A 20,723-nucleotide genomic window follows, 5' to 3' on the forward strand; every position below is an offset into this window, starting at 1 on the left:
ATAGCTATATTAGACTTCATGAGACTGTAGCTGTTACCTAAATTAATGAGTAGGGACAGCTTCCCTTTAGTTAATTCCAGGGTGATGTGGTCTCCATTTTTTCCTTCTCTGTGGAGGAGAATTCCATCACTTTGCATTGTTTTAAACTTCAGAGAAATCACATCTTTCAGTGCATTAATGAGTTTTTTATTTAATGTGTAAATTAGACAACTTTTCCCATCAAAGCCAACCACCTCAGACCCTAGAAGTAAAGAAATGAAAGATAATGCACAATGCTATGTCTAAAAGAAACAGTTGCATGTTACTTCAATATGATATGAAGTCCCATCACTAACATCTGTAGATCCACTTGTGCACAGTAAGTCATACTTTATTTCTTCTCCATACATTAAGACTGCCATGTTCTAATGATGATGGTATAACTAGATAATAAAAACCACATGAGAAGAGATCAGGCCTCTATTCAAATCTAATACTGTTCTCATATGCTGAAAGGTAGGTCTTCCTTTCCTAGGAGCTATAAAGTACTTTGACCATTTCTGTTCTTGTATTCTTAGGCTGAAAATCTCTAATAATTTACCTGAAATTCATTCAATTAACAAAATCAAGACAAAAAAAAAAAAAAAAGCCAAGGTTGCTGTCGATGGGAGGGAAGAGAAGGAAAGGGAAAGGAAGGGAAGGGAACAGGGCTAACTGATTTTATCCCAATAGTAGAAGAGAATATCTGTCAAAATCAGTACAGATTGAACAAGACACACACAAATGAAACTGATAACACTATAAAAAGCTCATAGAGTATTCAAAGTTCATATGTAAAGAAGAAAAAAAAGTAATTACCCTTGAAAAATACATTTTTGAAGTGAATGAAGATGTAAAGGACACTCAATAAAATATGAAGTTATTTTTCAACTGACTGGTTGACTTCTTGCAAGTCAAGGGAAACCCATTATCTATTTACTAACTTTATATAACTTCACTAAAAATATTTCTCCATATTGACAGCATGGAAATGAAATGAATTCAAATTAACTCTTGTACTTAAAGTAATTTATATTCCATTTGCAAAAAGCTCTTGTCAAGTGAATGCAGCTATGTTTTTAAATGCAGTTTCTTGATGTTCTTTATATCTTGATAATGAAGAATTCATTTACCAAACGTACAATGAATAAATATGACATTCTACCTAACTATGAATCCTAGATTAATTATTTTACTTAATTTTGTCATTGAATGAATGTGGACAGAAAAAGCATCAATTAACATAGAATTAAAGTAATGAATGTGATGTAGAATAGTTTCAATAAAGACTTCAATAAGACCACTTGTACATTTACATGCATCTATCAAACCAGCTACCTAGAGACATTCTTAGTAGGCACTGGTAACAGTAGGATTGGGAACATACTCTTCCTATTAGTTGTTGGGACAAGAGCATAAACAACATTAACATGGCTCTCCAAAATCCCTTACACTATTCTGCAGCAGTAGCTCCTAAGAAACAAAATCTCCTCTGTGTAAATTTGGAAAAGAAACAAAATTAAACTTTCCCCCACCCTCACCCCATGAACTAATGAAGACTGTGGAAGGGCTGCAGATGGCAATCAAAATTCTTGTAACATTTCTCACAAGTCTTGCCTTCACCATCTATGCATTACCCCTAGAAATACATTTAAAGAGTTGTGAGAGAGAGAGCTTGAGTGTCCTACAGGGTTATAAGGATAAATAAAATGTGGGCAAATACCCAGGGTGCCATAAGGTTTTCCTCTCATACTTACCAACTACTTGCAACTTCTAGTAGCTGCTGGACTTCAAAATGCCTCTACATGGTTTTTCTCTACCCTACTGTTGTAAATAAGGAAAATAAAACAGGTGGACTTGTTTTATGAGCACTCATCTTTCGTTTTCAGAATTTGCAATATGTCTTCCTTAAATTAATGTAATCTAGATCCTTAGTACACTATAAAAATATTTTTGGAAATCATGAAATGTCCCTGAGAAACTGGAAATTCTGGAAGCTTCACATACCACAGGACCAATAATCCTAGTGACCCTCGGCAAAAGTTTTAGTTGAAATATCTTTCTTTGAAAAAATACTTGATTTTTTCATCTTTATATCCATTGAAATCAATGCTAATGTTCTATAAAGAAAAAAAACAATGCAGACTGTTTGGCCATTATTTCAGCTATGACGAGGATATGAAGTCCTTTCTTTGACTGATGTAACTGTGATATTGACTTTAAGCATTGCAGCCAGGGAGGAAATACAATTAGCAGTGTTCGCAAACAGGCCAAAAGGGTTTGAGCAGTATCTGCAGTGGTTATTGTTAGGCAGACACAGCTAACAATTTTTAATGTGCAGTATGCATTTAGTTTCCAGTTATCCTTCTTCCACATTTGTCATTTTTAAATTTAAACCTATCTTTCTGCCTGCCATGTCAAAAAAAATCCCCACCTTTTTGTTGTTTCTTCATTTTCTATTTTTAGACTACTGGTTTTCAGGGGATGAAATGAGAAAGAGACTGTTGTAATGAAGAGGGGAAGTTGTAAGTGAAACACATGTCTAATATCGCTGGGTGTTTTTAGTGTCACAGTATAGCTTAACCTGAACTGTTTTACATGGCTTAATTGTCACAATCTGACATTTCAGGAATGAGACACCGGAAATGTCGGTAGAGATTCATTGTTCTCTTTCTTACACACTAAATATATTGGAAGAAAAGTCAGGCAGAGGCTTAAGACAGATTTTGGGCTGAGGTTCAGCACAGAGTATTTGTGGTGTAGTCATAGCACAAGCAGATACTTTAACAGTCCACACGAAGGCAGGTTGAACATCTGGAGGTACAAAACATCTTTCTTTCTCTCTTTCTTTTTCTCCTTCTGCCTTGCCTTGCCTTTCCTTGCTTTGCCTTGCCTCTCCTGACTGTAGAACACGAGCAGATAAACTAAGGAACATTGTGACGACAGCAGAGTGAGGAAGGAGAAGAACTCAACAGGAAAAAAACTGCAGGGGAACTCTTTTAATGTTTCATGTAAGTTCATAATTGACTACCCTTATTTGGCCTTTGTACTCCATAAATGCTGAGGCAAAAAGGAAGGACTCATCTCAATGACTGCTTTACAAACATCTAAAATGTGACAGTCCTTGACCTAAAAAGTTTACAGGAAAAAAGGGGTTGTGTGGAAAAAAACCAACAAAAATAAAACAAAACCCATAATAATCTGCTACATCCTACAGGAATCTATCATGCGTATTACCAAGCCTCACTGAGACTGTAACTAAAGGGGAAATACTATTTTTGAGAATACTAGGCAAAGTTATTCAGAGCAGGCATTTGGCTGGAAGACAGCAGAGCACCAAATTTTAAGTAGTGTTAAAATCTGCCCTGTAAGTATGACTTCACTAAGATAGTAATGACTTCTTTAGGACATAGCAGACATGCATTTTTTCACATCACTTTACAGAGTAGGGAGATCTACTTCCTGTACTCTTGCAAGTTTAGTTTTAGTTGTGTAATTTCTAACAGGTAAGACTGAAGAATGAAATTAGTGCATTTGCACTTGAATACAGAACACAGCTCACATACTTGGTGGTAAATGAAAAGAGAGTTGTTTACTCTTAAAATACAGTACCCAGTGAGATCTCCCTGAAGGAAAGGATGTGGGAAATGTAAAACGTGAATCAAAGCTAAAAAAGCTAAAAAAATCAAAGCTAAAGTAGATATTATTGGCATTTATGCTTTTCTTTATTTTCTGATCCCACTTTGAAACAGTCATTCAAAAAGATCCAGGCATAATTACTGTAACAGTAACTACATGTCCTCATTGTGCCTGATAAATAGAGAAAAAGACTGGAGAGAAAGAATTAAATATTTACTTTTTAAAATATTTTCTAGAACTGTAAACCTATAATCACCTGGTTTGTCTTCATTGGCAACCACTGAATTTAACTAGTAAAAGCACTTGGTAATCAGCAGATGTTCAAAATAAATACAGAGATGATAAGAAGCCTGCAATTCATTTGGAATGATAGCATTTATATATAGGAAAAATAAGCATTTCTAGAACACCCAATATCACTAATTCAGAGAAAATCTTAACCAGCTTAAAAAAAAAAATACATCCATTTAACACCATCATGTTCTTCCCATACTGCATTATAGTAAATAATGGATGAAGTAAATATTCATTTTAAATTCATCCTAATCTTAGAAGACAACTATAATTGACTTACTTCCATAAGCTATCTATAGGATCAATCCTGTGCCAAGTAAGTAAAATACAAAAAAATATATAATCTTCCTCAAAAGTAGCTAATGACCACACAAAAATGTTTTAATTTAATAACTGCATACACTAAATGTTGTTTTTTTTTTTTTTTTTTAGTTGCACGGACACTGTCCTTTATTTGTCCTTTAGACTCATAGTTTTCCACTGCTGGGCAATAGGCATTACACAGAAGAAAGACATAGTATGTATCTTGCAAGCTGTGACAGAGAAAATTATGACAGTGAATGTACATAATTAAAATCTGGATTTTAGGCATGTTCAAAAGACAGCTCTTCAGTCTGGAATTGTTTGAGAACAAAACTGAGTAAGGATTTAAGTATTATCAAATGCACAAGGTAAAGGACTGTGAAGAAGCAAAATTGATGACTTTCAATGAATTTTAAAGTGAAGCTTAAAGACAAGAAAAACTATTCTCCCATCAAGTACCACAGAAATGAGGTTTCAAATGGAAGACTCAGATGAGCTTTTAGCTGGGAAAGATAAATGCGTCTGTTCAGCCTCCGTTTTTAAACTTTAGTTGTTCTGGTACTTAAAAGAGTTGAGGGTAAGTTGAATCTTGGTCATATTTCTCAGTTACTCAGTTTTCCAGGCCATTTTCTCAGATTGTTCTTGGAATCTTAAGTCATGTTCAAGGCAGCTGTCACTGAGGAATTTTGTGTGAGCCTTTCATGCCCTTCTCCTGGCATGAGATGTCTGTTTTCTGGGATGGCGAAGTTTACCCGATTTCTGAGGTGACCTAATCTCTTGCATCCAGGTTGAGATTTTCAATATCCTTAGTTCACGACCTTTTGCCAATTTTACAAAGTTAAGTTTAAGGCAGAAAGCCCAGAGATATGTCTTACTGATATGCACTTATAGTCAGATACAAATGCACGGCAACAGAAAACAGATATATGGAGACCATCCAAAAGAGATGAACCATACAAAATATAGCTTAAGTACAGAAGTTGATTAAAAAAAAAAAATTAAAGAACAATAGATCAAAGTAAGCAAAAAAAGCAATTAAAGAAGTTGCTTAAAATAAAATCTGTTTCCATCATGGAAAAAAGATGTGAAGAATAAAAAGCAGTAAACAACTTACTGAGAAGAATTTTTTTTTTAAAAGTCCAGGGATGAAAAACTGTAACAGGAAGACATCAGGAATATTTACACTGTCCAACAGATCAATAAAACCACAAAACTTACGCAATCTTCTTCCAAAGGCTTATGTCAGTTGTTAAGGGCACAAAAACTATTCTAAAACTATCCCTTAAATATATAAAAACTTTGAAGTATCCTTAAATTGTTTATTTGTGGATCTATCTAGTTGTACTCTTATTAGCTCAGGATCAAGAACATACAGATTTAAAACTGTAAACGTTTTCCATATTTTGACCTTCAGATAGCAAGTATACCATGTTAACATGCAATTTTTAGGACTATAAAGAAAAAAAAGAGTTTGCATTAAATCAGTTATTGGATTAGGTCCACACCATTCAGTCTAATAAAGAAAGGACTGGAAAATAAGCATCGCATATTGATAGTTGATGTAGAAGTATCTGCAGTGAAGTCTGCATATAAACTTACTGAATCAGTTTTATTCAAGATTAAATTTAGTCTTAGAAATCTACTTTCAAGTGCTATTTAGGTAGCAAAAGACAATCATGAAGATTCATTTCATTTAGCTAATTCAGAAAAAAACTTACTGTATGTGCATCCATACACTTCAATGCGCATTCCAATCCTGCCATTTGGATTCCAGTCCAAAGGCACAAAACGGAGAAATCTTGCTTTAATAGAATGCTGAAGTTTATAGTATACGACACTGTCCGCATTTGTGTTTCCAGGAAAGGCCTAGAAGAAAATGAGAAAGAGATCAGCATCCACATTGAATGCAGAAGTACATGGAAGTATTGCTGATTTTTTCATTTTATAACCTCATCTGGCAAACAGTCAAGAACAGGAATAAAATGGAATTGTCAGTGAATTGCACAGGAACAACTGATGAATCAATCTTGACTATTCTTCCGCATGAGGTGTTGACTCATTTGTGTATTTAGCACTGATGCCCCACTCAACAAAATATCTAACATCTTCTAAAATTTCAGTGAACAAAACCCTTCAAACCCAAGTAAGTCCTGCCAAAAACATGTAGAATATCCTCCCATTTCAGTGTATGGCTCTATGTAACCCTTAAGCATAAGAAAACACAGTGATCTCTACAAAGTCGTTCAACTGAAAGTTTAGACGAATTTCATTGCAAGCATGTATTTTAAATGCATAGTAAGCTGCATTTAAAATGGTCTTATTCTGACAGATCATGGAAATAAAAGACTGGTTTCCAACTAAAGAATCCAATGTATTGTAAAAGGAATTTGTTTTAGTGTCCTGTCAAAAAAAGAAGAATCTACATTTCAATTTTTTACCCAGGTGAAAGAAAAAAAGTAAACTTATTTTGCAATATTTAACTGATAAAACTACTTTCCCTTTTTCTTACATAAAGGAAACAGAAAGACAAAGAAATGTAAAGAAGAAAGAAAAAAAATGAGCTGTAATAATAAACTTTAGAATTCTAAAAACTGGAGAATATATTTTGATTTCACTGTGTTGTGTGGTGGTTTTTGTATCATTACCTGTTTATGGTATGTAAAGCAGAAAGTATTTGTTCAGACATTTTGAATCTAAATATCTGATAGCTCTCTGAAATATTCAGATGAACAGTATTTAAAACATTACCCATTTCTGGCTGTATGAACAGTGCTGTTGCCATAGGTATAAGCCACAGATGTTGCAACTGGAGAATACATAGCAACCAACATCTTTAGGTATGCAGCTTCTCTTTCCATAAGTTTTAGAAGCAGAGATGAGCGTCACTGCATTCATTATTTACCTTTCTATACACAGATCTTTGAACCTTATCTCCCCTGTAATAGTAAAATCTCAATACATTCTAGTCTCTGAACATTCAACGGAAAAAAAAAGAAATTAAATAAAAAGACCCCAAACCAAACCAAGCAACCAACCAAAACAAAAACCAGAACAACAGTTAGTGCATTGGCTTACTTAAGCTAACCTATTAATAAGCAATGAGAGTCAGTGACTTTGAATGTCCACTTTCAGCTTCGTGCTTTGTAATTCCATTAACACAGCAGGTAAAAGTGGAAATACATTATAACAAAAAACAGAGAAGAGCTACTCTTTGGAGGGTGAGACCCTTCCAGACCTCTTGTCCCTTCAAATCCTATTTGCAGTCTGTAACAAATATAACTGCTCTTGAAAGTGCCAGTTAGTTTGTTGACTGAACCAGAACCAGGGCCCAGAAGTTTAAGTACTGCGAGCAAATGAAGTGTTCAATTAAGATTTAAATTTTTGCAAAATTGTTTTTGGAGAGCAGCCACCTCATAGAAATTAATTTAAGTTTTGAAAACAGAATGTATATGGCTTTATTTTTTTACTGTAGGGTATATTTAAACACTTATGTTTTTAATTTAAAATTTGGTTTTTGGCTTCAGCAATAACCTAAAAATACTTCTGACTACTCCTTTAGCACCATTCAGAATGGCCAGTTAAGAAATCAGTATTTTTTTGCTGTAATTTTACAAAGCTTTTATCTGGGAAAACCACATTTTAGAGTGTATCAACTGTGTTGAGTATTAAATGGGTCTTTATTGCTTGTTTTAAACAGTCTAGAGGTTAAAATATGTATTTTCAGGCTTTTTCAGTTTAAGTCCTCTTCAAAAAAAGAGAGGGCAAAATCAGACTGCTTTTTCTCCAGGCTACAGTACTAAAGGCGTACCCAAAACCAGCTTGTATGAGAGCAGCTTGTAAGCTTTTTAGAGGAGAATTATATTTGAGGTGACAGACAGTCCTGTCTTTACAGTAGAACATGATTACTGTTTCATGGTCCCATCCAGCAATCTTCAAAACATAGAATTATAACCATATAATGAGCTTCTTTCCTCCTGTCCCTCCTTCTCCAGACTGTTCAGATCACTTCATTCATATGCCAAATCATGTATCGGGAACATGCCATTATTTTAGATTATGCAGAGTCTTCACAACCTACACAGGCATCTAATGGTTAAAAAGATGTAATGCGGTCCTCAGTTAATAGGAATAATACACTTAATAATTGCACCTAATAAACACTGTTTGCATAAATTTTAATAGAGTCACACAGCTAACCCAATACAACTGCTTGTTGAATCTAGTTGATGTATTTACAGGTACTGTATTTTTAATATACTGCTATATTTTTAATAATACTGCTTTTTAATAGCTTGAAAACAAACCATCTTCCTCAAAGAATGTGGTTTTTGAAACACTGAAATACTATATTGCAGTTTAGCTGTAAACAGTAGCAGTGCCACTTAGCAGCATAGATACCTAAGTAGAAAACTCTCCATAGCCTGTTTTATTCCATGAAGTGAAAGTATTCTGGGCTGTGCTGAAGCCTGAACTGAGAGCCTGCTCTCAAACTTGGTTTAAGCCTCCTACTCAGCTTCTAACCTAGTAATTTCTTTACCTCAAGCTACTTTAACCCTGTTGTCAAGACAGAATTATTCAGTTCACTGTGGTGTCAGAAAGCACAAATATGTTCTGGACTGTGCTGGTAAAGTTAAGTCTGTCCATAGAAGGGCATTGGAAAGCTCAGAATGATTGTGAAGGTGAACTTGCATCAAGAGAAGATAAAAAAAAAAGTCCTTGGTTTCTCTGTCCATCATCTGTGTAGAAAGCACATGTGGATTTAGATCAGGGATAACATGGGCATCCAGTCCAAAATTTTCTCACCAATCAAAAATTCCCCCAGAAATGAAGCTGTGTAGAACCCATACTTTAGGTAACCTAGAGTGATGCCTTGATGGTGATACCATGATGGTTTTTTGCCTTTTCTTTTATACTTCTTATACCTTTTTACAACTTCTGTATTCTTAGTGCTTTTTGCCTACATTCTTGGACTTGTTTGTTAAGCTAAGAGACTAAACATTTTAAAAGCTTCGTAGTTAGGGATCAGTGTGCCCCAGACCCCAAGGTCCTCTCCAGAACACATTCTGTAAGCTAAGATAGAGCCATCCAGGGGAAGGTTCCTTGAGGTATGGGGGGGGAGGGCTCATTCAAGCCCCTCATTGGGGAATTTTTGATAGATATGCTAATAAATAAGACCTATAATGTTATACAAGATCTTTTGAGTGGTGTGCATTGCAGTGTGCATTGAGGTGCCTTCGACCTGGACATAGTGCACCTAAGGATCCTTAAAATAAATACAAAGGTAAAATCCCTTTTTCCTTTCTAACCATGTTTGATTCCTGATTTTAAGACCAAGAAGAGGCATCAATGGGACTACCTAAAAACAGAGGCTAGACAAAACCAAGAGAATAAAAAGCAGGTATATTTATTGAAGGGCCTTCAGGTACACTTTGGGGAGCCAAAGCCCCAGGGGCTACACCCAAAATGGACGACCGGGTCACTGGGTCGGGTTTTCATACTTTTATAAGTCTGGTCCATTTTCATACTGGGGTTAATTCTCTAATTGCAGCTTCAGGTAATGAAGTCATTTACCCCAAGTTTGCTCCCTCCATAACCCACTGTTGTTTACACTTCTCGGGGCCTGAGACGGTAAAGTGTTGAGTTTCAGGCCTAGACAGGATTGGTTTTGTCTGACCTAAAATGGGAGAACACTAGTTAACAGGTTAAATGGAGTTTTTAGAATTATACATTAAAGAATTACAGGATATGAAAATATAAAAGCTAAAATCCTAAGGCATCAACAGGACATGACACTTACTTACAAATATAACTTTTATTGTATAATACACTATATATACATTGTTAAACATAATATTAAGTAATATGCACAATTTTTTAATGTATATTGTGTACCTATTGCAATAAATATATTTATTACAAATACTACTCAAATAAATATACACATATAAATAGATGTAAGTACACCTAGCTACAAATCCCCATTCGGCGTTTAATGACAAGTACAGGAACAGGACCTGAATAATTTTGTTGGAAGAGAAGCTTAGCAATGTGGTACTAGCGTAACTGAAGATGGGTCTAACTTCATCTTGTGGTTTATGAATTCTAGTACCAACAACAGAAAAAGCAGTTGAAAAAATCACTATGAAGTAACTTGGAACTGTTAAAATATATTTTACTGTATAAAAATAATGCTGCAGGATTAACCCATCTCTCCCATTTTCTCCCAATACTTCTAAGCTACATCCAAGTTCATACAGCAGTTTAAATTATTTACATCTCAGTAAAAAAATGAGTGCCTATACCAGATAACTTAGTACACAGTACAATGAAAATGAATTGATATATTTTCTGAACAAGAATCCAAACACTCAGATTCATCCTTCTCATCCTATTACCGCCATGGTTATCATTAGTCTATTGAAATTGGTTCTGGAAGTTAACAGGTTTGAACTGTCCAGTAAAGTGAAAAAATGTGAAAGTCCTTCACTCTGACCAGAAAATACTGTACCAGAAAATTGCCTCCTTTCCTAGATGTCCACACTGCAGTTATGGCTAGGACAAAATGATCACAGAGATTAAATTAACAGATTGTTAAGACTTCAGTGGTTATGAAGAATATATGCAAAAGCTGGCAGATATGTTTCATATAAATACTAACAGTGGCATTATAGTGAGGAGCCCTGCCCCATAAGTTATTCACTGTATTTTTCACTAAATCTTGTCTCTGAATTGTTTGAAGATGCAGCTGAGATATACTAGAGTTACCTTAAATTGACCAAAACACACAATACTCAAATTTGAATGATCATGTCTTTTGTAAAGCAGGATAGCACATATTAATGACAACCAGATTAACATAGATCAGATAGAAAAAAAAACTTGGCAGAAAATCATCACAAATTCTTGTTCCAGTCAATGTCCACTGCTTGTAACACCTAAATCTCCACTACTGCACTACTGTACTTACAGATATCCATCACTGTCACTCAGAGACAGGATAGTGGGGTAAATTGTATCCATATTCTTTCAGGCTATCTCTTTCTGGTATTTCTTTACATTTCATGAGTGTTTTATTCACTGCCATGGTTCTTTCTCTTTTTTTGTCTTTTACTATGTGAATGGAATATTAGCATAACTTTACATAAGAGAACAGCTCCAGAATTAGGAGACGAAGAGAGGATGATACCATACTTGCCAGTTAATTTATCAAAGTGGCAACTGATAGTTGTGAATGAACTCTAGAGATTCCTTCTGCCTTTCTGTTTTGTTCAGGGTTTATGTTTGGGGAGTTCTTTGTTTGTTTGTTTTTCTGTTTTTGTTGTGGTTGTTGTTCTTTTTGAGAAAAAATTGAAACAATTTGCTTTCATACTAACATAGAAGAGGGAGATTTCAATATCTAAAATTAAGCTAACAGAAAAAGGTTGTGGGGTTTGTTTCTTGTTACAATAGTAGCAGTTGGATATAGCATTGCAGGGGTGCATAAAAGGGTATGAATCCAGGGCTCTTGAACAGCTACTGCTAGCCAGAAGAGGTTTATCTACAGCTAACCAAGCTCATTTGGAAATGTGCTTAATAAAATGTACTTTCTGTCTCTCTTTTGTTTCCCCCCTTTTTTGTTCAGCATAGCTGAAATGAAAAGGTACTTAATTTTCTAGATGACATGGTATAGGGACTAATAAATAAAATAAAAATAAAAATATCTTACTGTAAACCACCAGTCACAACAGGTGTTTTGAATTCTTCCATCTACCTTATTTCCTTTCATTCATTCACACATAGTAAAAAATTTTATGTGAAGTAACTTGTCACCATCGGAGGGAGCTCTTGTATTGACACAACTAGGCACAACATTCTCCTTTAAAAAATTATCATAACAATTCTTCTTTATAAAATCCCAATATATAATTATGAATCCACTATGTTTTATTTATTAATACCTAAGCACATGGACCTCAGAGTATTCCTGAAAACTGAAAATGTGAACGTGTTTCATAATAGTATTACTGGAATTTTACATAATCTTTTACAACTCTCAAAGATTAGCTAACTCTTTAACTGAAATGAATATAGATAACGTTTTTATAATATGGATCTGTAGTCAATGAGTTGGATTCTGATATTCCAAAGGTAACTCTGATGATCTCAGAAGGTAATAACCAAAGTAGTTAGGTAGTTTTATTTTCACTTTTTTCCCCCGTTTTTAATAAATCCCTTTCAAATAATCTGTAAAATATTAATATATTGAATTTTGAATCTGAGCTACAGTGCAACTGTCCTTTCTACTTTCAAATTAATTTAAAGTTTAATCACCACACTTCTGAGTAAATGAATTTCTTTACTAGTGGTATTTAATCTGAAGTGCAAAATTGAATTTATACACGTAGAAATAATTTACTCCATAAGTGTTATGAAATATTTTCAAAGAGCAGCAACATATTTAACCAGTTTATTCCATATAATTTCTTTTTAAAACTTTAAAAAAAAAAAAAGTGCAGATGGTATATTTCTCATTGTATGAAATTTAGGTAGGAATCAGAATTCACAACTGTACTTCTGTAACACATGACATAACTCAGAGACTACCAGAAAGATAATTCATATAACTAAAATACCTTTAGTGTAACAGCAGTGTATGAAATCCACTGAAATGTCAAAACAATACATGGGTATTCTCTTTACTCAAAGCAATATTAAAAAAAAGTTATTATAATATTAATTTTCTTTTCCTACAATTTCACACCTTGCTTTGAAATGAAATCAGACTATTAGAAAGAAAGGAAAGAAACCTCATTAACTATGCAACATAGAAATGGCACAGCAAATACTTTTATGTCCTGAGGATTATAAACAATAAAATAGTTCAATAAGAAGGTTTCCTATTAAATTATTTTTGTTGCTTTTCTTATATGATGTCTCATGATTTCTACCTTTAGAGAAATTTCTGCATATTAATTCCTTTTCAACTCATCATTATGGACTTAGACCAGTGTATAACACCTAGTTAACATGACAATCCATTTCTTAGGTTGCTACAACATTAGCCAAATATTTCACCCATTTCACCAAAAACCTTAGCGGCAAAATTTCGCTTTTCTTTTAACATAGGGCTTGCCATGATGATTATTAGAAAACCTTTCAAAAGCAATTAGCTTTCATATTTTTAGCTTTACTCTGATGAAAGATACTATGAAATGAAAAGCCAGAGAAACTCACTGAGATTAAATGTTTTGGATATGATGTGAACAATAAGGCCCTAAGACTGTTCTGTATACTAATATTAATTCTGTGCAAAAGTGTTCAACAAATGTATATTAAGGTTGCATTCAGTAGTAATCAGGGACTAGTAAAAATATGTGCAAAATATTTCCTGTTAAGAACATTTGGAATACAAAAGTAGAGCTTCAGTTTTTCAGAAATGTCAGCATTCATGGTGGAGCCTACTGCTCTAGTAGGCATCTGATGCCTCAGAAATGTAATGCAGAGAGCAAAGACTGCATTGTAAACATACTACTAGATGACTTAGGAATATTGACTAGAGTGCTCTCTTTGAGCCCAAGGGATGTGTCTTAAAATCCACACAATGCAATAAAAACAAGTTCCTAGTTATTTGTCGTATGGATAATTTGTTTCTGACACAGAGTTGAGATATTTGGATAACCTAAGCAGCAAAGTAATGGTAGTTCTGGTACTGCTGTGCATTTAAATACAAATAAATGACTAGCAAATACCAGTGACCAGCAAATCTGGCCTGCAATGAGAGCAATCTAGAACACATGATGGGCAGCCAACAGAATGGACACACCTGCAAGCCTCAGCAAATGGGTACATTTGTGGAAGGCAAAGAACTGGCTGATATGGTGGTGCCCATGAGTTACAGGAAGGACAAGCAGAGAGTGGGTTGGGTGCATACACAGAAGGAGTGAATAAAGAAAGACTTTGCAGAAACAACATTAAGTTAAATCTTCAAATGGAGATGGGAGAAGACAATTTAAGATGAGAAAGTTTCTTTCCAGGTACAAATTTGAATAACTCCATGGCTCACAGGGAAAATAGGACACATGGTTTGTCGCATGAAGACACATCAGTGATGGCCAACAGCTTTCTTCATAAAGCTATCTGGTGGAAAGTAAAAGGAAACTCAGGTACCAATACAGTATTAATAATAATTCTGATACATCACTTTCTATATGAAAGCTAAAATGATCAGGCTCCTCGACCACTTACGCCATATCCTCCACAGAATATTTTACTTCAACTTCTCAGTTTGCTAAGGTAGAAAGACAGAAGAAAAACCCCCAAAAACCATAAATTGCATCAGAAACTGACAATGCTTTGATTTCAGCTGTCCCAGCTCCTGTATCCCAAGTTTAAAACCACAAGTCCAAGTTACACTAGTATTGATTTACCTCAGAGATAGGCAGAGTGCCTAGTGTTTACTTTAGAGTCCCTAGTTTTACTGTATGTATCACTCAGATCTAGCTCCACGCTAATGCTGTTATAGCATGTGAGAAATATATCACCCGGAAGTAAAAACCCAAAAGCATATTTCTTCATGGTACAACAGGATGAACATAGCATTGAATTTCAAATTTTAAAGGTCTTTTATGGTTTTTCAACTATAATAATTAGGAATCATACTTTACATGGGAAAAATGGGAATAAATTTCACTTGGTGCACATGACATCACTAACAATACCTCTGCTTCTTCAGAGGTCGTGACTGAATATATGGTAATAATGCTGGTAATTTGTGATGCTAATCTCTTTAATTTATGTAAACATAACAAACATTTAATTGTATCTCTATGTGTACATCTGTCAATATGGGTTAAAGCAAAAATACAAACCAGAGAAAATGGGTCGGAGCTTGCATAGATTGTGAAGTCCACACTGCAAGACATTTACTCTTAAACAATCAACCTCTCTCTTTCAATAATTAACTGTTTTCTGGATAAACTGTCATTGAATAGGCATGATCAATATGAAGGATGTTTCTTTATATTAAAAATGATCCTTCTTAAATGAAAGAACAAACAAATTTTGTTTTCACTTGCTCAACATGGTATTCCTAGAAGGAGGCTCTCATGCCAGCAACAAGCTTGTGAGATAAAAATGAAGCCACACAAGTCTGATGAAGTAAAAGTGTTGCCAGCTTCTAATATAATAATTTTCAGAATATTGAATAACTTTCATGTCTAACACTAATGACAATGCTTGAAGGATGAGGGACCGTGAAAGCCATTTGTACATTGCATTGGAAATTATGATCAAATGACTATAGGTACATGGGTGGTCATTTCTCTCAAACTAAATTATTCTTTGCTCAAATGCAGTCTTGAAATTAATTTTTATTTAATTAGCTTTGATACTCAAAAGAGACCATGTGGGAATAGCTTTTCTAAGAGAAACAATAACACTCCAGAGTGGAATGAAGCTGGACCTAAACCCATTTTTTAAACCAAAACTGTGGATGGATAGCCCATCATGGCTTTCTGTAGGGTAGGAAAAGAAAATAACTAAACAGTAAGATTTTTTTTCTTTTAATGTAGACATTGCTTGTGGAACTTAGAGCTCCATAAAATACTATTTTCTTTTACAGTACTCCTAAAAATAAGAATGCGAGTTCTTTGACTGTTTGTGACATGAGATTTAATTTCAAACAAATTTTTAGATGATTTTTGATGTATAGAAAACTGCAGAAGTCTGTAGGACAGAGTGTGATAGATTAATTTTTACTACTTTAGGTTTCTTGTAGTATTTCACCGTAAAGGATCTTGCTTACATTGTAACATCTTTAAGTGCCTTTGGTGCACACTGGTGCTGCAGAATGGTTATAAATTAAGCTATTTCAAGTGGATAGTTTTAGTTTTCCAGTAATCACTACCTACTTGGTGCATCTAGAAAAAAGCAAAGTGCAAGGAGGAAGAAAATGGAGAATTGTCCTCTTACATCTTGAGAAAACAACGCATCTGAACAGATGAGCTGATTCTGAAATCTTTTTGAAAAGCATCCAAACTGAGATCTAACTAAGTAAGAACTTGAAGCAATTCAGAGGTACATCTAAATTTGAACTCTAGTAGTAGGTTCCTCTTTAATTTTTTACTTTTTTATTTAGTCTCCAGTAGGGGTTCTTGGGGAAAAAAAAGAAATTATCGTGTGACTCCTGTAACAAACACAAAAGTCTATCTCAATTCCCCAGTTGAATTAAGGACACATAAAGTTGCAGGGATGCATATTTGTAAAAATATTCTTACTCCACTCTGTAAATACAGATTGCATCAGAAGAAAGTAATTCTACTGAGGACTGTTTTCTCTTTCATTTACAACCAGCATTTAAGTGCACACAGTTTAACTCACAATCCACTCTTAAGGACAGCAAGTACTTCAGGTGCTATCATATTTTATACATAAAAAGCAAAAAGAAATAATAAGAGTGCTGCTGACATCTGACCATGGGGACACTCCTTTGAAGCCAGTTTAAAAAACATGGTGCCACTACATTGAAGAGCAGCTTATTCCTTCCCTTTGAGAAGTGCATTTTAGTATGTTTGTGCTACAGTAGAAACTCCGTTCTATTTCCTAAGGAAGGCCCAAATCTGGAGACAAATAAATCAAGACAAAGATCAAGCACAAAGTTTCCTGACCACAATTCAACAAGGAGTGATTTCCTTGGAGAACCGAGAGAGCAAAGGTTAAAAACAAATTCTAGATGGCAATACAATATAATTAACTGAACAATTACAGAGTAATTCACCAGTGTCTTTTACAAGTACGATGGGCAGAAGAACATGTTGGGAAAGGCAGAAGGTGAAACACTCCATCAGTTCATACGGTCCCTCTGTGTGATAGTGAGTGGTCCACCCAAAGAACTAGGAAGTGCCCACAGAAATCAACTCAGTCATTCTCAAGACCATTCTCACATTTATAGTTCTTGAGATTTAATTTATTTTAAAAGCTGGTAAGTTCATACTTCATGACAGCTACATAAGTACTTTAATTTTTTTTTAACATATGTTGAAAGCTATGAATTAAATCAATACTGATTTTACTCTGTCTTATAATGTTCTTTGTAACGGGCACCTTCTCTTTGAAACAAGGAATTATTTGCTCCCAAAAATCTTTGTCATCACAGAATAAATCAATGATCAGGGTAATTATAAAAGAAGTCTGCTTCTGTTTGGGAAATTACCAGCTTGGCATCAGAAGTAATGTCAAAAAGAGCACAGGAAAAGGACACAAGAATTTAATATGTATAATTTGTACATGCTTTTAGATCTGTCAGAAAATGGAAATCATTCTTCAACGGTCAAACAACATTTGAAATTATCTTCATATAACACAGGGAGACTAAAAGATTTCTAATATTTTCAAAATGAAAATGTCATTCACATTGTAATTTAAATATTAATAAATGTCACATTTCGTTATCTCATTTTTTCAAACAACAAAGTAGGAAGCTTTGTATATATTTATAAAGAGTATCACTCTGCTTGGTAAATGTATTAAAAATACAAACAATTCCACACAAACATTTGAAATAAATACACATTTTAAAAACCCAATGTCAACAAACACACAATGCAATAATGGATTATCAGAACCATTAATTTATTAGCTATTACATAATCTCTTCATGTAATTCTTAGAATAAGTTACCATTATTTTAATACTTTTGCAATTTTAAGCTACTTATGATAGCTTAAAACATGGGTTTTCTTAAGATATGTGTGACTACTATTATATTTTTTAATTCTAAAATATTATTAACTGAAATTCAGAACTGAAAAAAAAAAAAAAAACCAACCAAAAAAAAACCCAGCCAGCCATCAAATTTCTCAGACTCTGCTTTCAGTACATATGCTCACTCAGTTTCTTATTAAGTCTGTGTGAAATTTTACCTGTCATTAGGTCTGTGTGAAGTCTGTCCTAAGGGGATTCTTACCAGGACAGTAAGCACAAGGAATGCACAAAACTTCCTCACACCTCTGTCATATCTGAAAAGGCATGTGCTCATGATGCCTGCCGGTCTGCTGGTCTTTTCTCATTAGTTGGTAAAGAACAAGATTTAAATTACCATCTCTCACAGAAGGAGGGGAATTCCAGAAGCTGGTACTCTGTGTAGTGATCAGCTATTAACCTACACAGAACTGTAAACCAAGAATCATGCACATCTTGCCAAAGAGGTAGAAAACACTGAAAGGAAATTGAGGGGAAAATGGTTCTGCCACAGGTAATAAATTCTAGGACCATAATTAGGAGCTGGAATGATTGAAGCTGATAAATGAATATGAAACACAAACTTACAGGCATTATTCTGCAGGTTTTTGCTCTTTACAAATGAAGACTATGAAAGTTGGTTTTGGAACATTAACCATCTGTGAGTTTATGTGCTGAATTGTGTATGTTGTTGGAGTGACTGGATATTTTGACAATGCTAAATAATAAAAAAAGACTATCTATTTCAGACTGAATTTACAAATTTACCTGTACTCTAAAAGAGAAAAAAAGAAATCCAACAGAAGTAATTAAACATGATCCCCACTTGTACACCTGGCTTTCCCTCCTGTAACCTTATTAGACAGCACCCCAAAATAATTACTCATCCATCATATTAGATGGATAAATCAAGTCTTTTCATTTGACATTTGCCTCTAAGGTCTGAGGTGGCTTTAACAACTTTTAGCTGCTAAAGATCTAGACGGAAAATTCTACAACACGTCTATCCATCTACACCTGTCTGTGCATGTACTTGTGCGCAACACAACAGAGACTCAAGAGTACCATAAAAAATAGCAAAGTTATTCTAAAAAATGAAAGTATTTAGTTGTTAATCATTGAAAATAAGAGAAAATATCCATTGCTTTGTAAAGGATGTTGTCACTGACTCCAGTCTAGTTCCCTCTTACTACTCAGTCCAAAATGCTGAATGCTTGACTCTGTTCTTGGGATGAAATCCCCACTTAGACCTACTGTGCAGAAGATTCAGAACATCTTTAAGCAATAATTATTAAAAAAATAAAATCATAGAATCTTTAATTTTTTAACAATCTTTCATGAACTTTGTAGCTTTTTTGCTTGCACAAAAGAGGTAAGCTGTTGCTGCATTATGGATCTACTACATGTTTGCTTTAGAGACACAAAACTAAAGAAAGGCTATTTTAGCAAGGTTTCTTCCAGGAACAGACTCTTCTATATCAAGCAAAGAGCTGCTGTCACTTGAATTTGCAGACACAGAAGAGAAGGCTCCTACCTAACTTTTAAAAGTTCCCTTTTTTCCAGGCTGGTTTTTTGACCAGAACCTCCTAAGAAGTCTTTTGGCAGCTTATATCCTTTTTGCTTTCTGCACCTTACCAGATTGAGGACCAACATTCAGAAATTGTATGTCTCATCAAATTCTGTTCTAGGATTATTCCATGGTTTTACAGCATAGCTTTTATCATGCTCACAGAGGAGTAAATTACCCCACCCAACTTGTTCTGAGATCTCTGACAGATGGTCCCTGACTGCCATAAAAAGAGAGCCATCAATTTCTATTTTGTCCTGGTCATAACCTTTCTAATCACTTAGCCAAACCTACAAACAGCATTATAAACCTAAAGATTAGCTTGAATCTAGAGATTTCTGTAGTTTTTTTCCAATTGTGGCCCAAGAAAGAGATACCAGTTTCATCTCAGCAAAGCTAAATTAACAGAAAAACGCATCAGAGCTGTGCAAGCAGGGTAACAGATCTTCACCCGGGTAAGAAGGCTTGAGTATATGGCCTACCAAGCTACACACATACTGAGACAAAAACTTGTCCTACACAAGTAAATTGTACTTCTGTCTTGGGGTGACTTTATGATGTGTATCCCATATCTCTGCCCTATGCCCAGAAATTAATTCTTGTGCCTTTCTATGTCTCTAAACTGAGCTTGAGAGGGCGAAGGAAAAACTGAGCAAAACTTTTTCAAAGCAGTTTGCAGCTTGTTCAAGGTCACACAGAGATAGCAATTTTATTTTTCCCAGCTGTGCCAGGGGAGCGAGGAAGCACCCGGCTTGCTGCTCCCCGGTCAGTTTTTGGCCAGTTGTTCAGCTTCTTTTTCTCTGGAAAGAGACTGAGAGTTGAATTTTTTTCCCTTCCCTGGCATTTCGGATTTTCTCCCTTTTCTACTGGACTGCTTCAATATCGGAGCACGTCAGGAAAACTTTCCACGGCACAGAGGGCCTGGCCCTGGGCCAAGCCCCAGCTCTGAGGAGACCAAAGGGAGGACTCCAACACTTTCCCAGGTTTTTTCTCCACAGCAAGAGATTTTATTATTTAGCATTATTATTCTTTTCCCATGTGTTTGTTAAATAAATAGTTTTTATCTCTTTCACTTTCCTTTGAGGAAACCTGGTGGGGGAGGAGTAGTGACCTGCCTTCTCTCAGAGGATATCTTTCTAAATTTGGCCAAACCGGATCAACTTCAAACATGACCTTCAAATCTTAG

The 20,723-nt window shown here is 34.8% G+C and overlaps 1 protein-coding gene across 2 annotated transcripts in view; it reads right to left on the reverse strand.

Annotated features, from left to right (window-relative positions):
• Window positions 1-20,723, reverse strand: part of LOC103614940 (contactin-associated protein-like 4) — a 215,125-nt gene that overhangs the window by 74,127 nt on the left and 120,275 nt on the right. Inside the window, exons 4-5 of one of the 2 annotated variants that reach the window (XM_017733351.1) lie at window positions 5,973-6,120; window positions 38-241 (exon numbers count right to left, since the gene is read on the reverse strand). In XM_017733351.1, coding sequence (XP_017588840.1) covers window positions 38-241; window positions 5,973-6,120 — 352 coding nt within the window. The remainder of the gene's footprint in view (window positions 1-37; window positions 242-5,972; window positions 6,121-20,723) is intronic. The other variant, XM_017733352.1, reaches the window with a different exon arrangement.

Source organism: Corvus brachyrhynchos, unplaced genomic scaffold (assembly GCF_000691975.1).
Source record: "Corvus brachyrhynchos isolate BGI_N302 unplaced genomic scaffold, ASM69197v1 scaffold424, whole genome shotgun sequence".
In the NCBI taxonomy this organism is placed as follows: Eukaryota; Metazoa; Chordata; class Aves; order Passeriformes; family Corvidae; genus Corvus; species Corvus brachyrhynchos.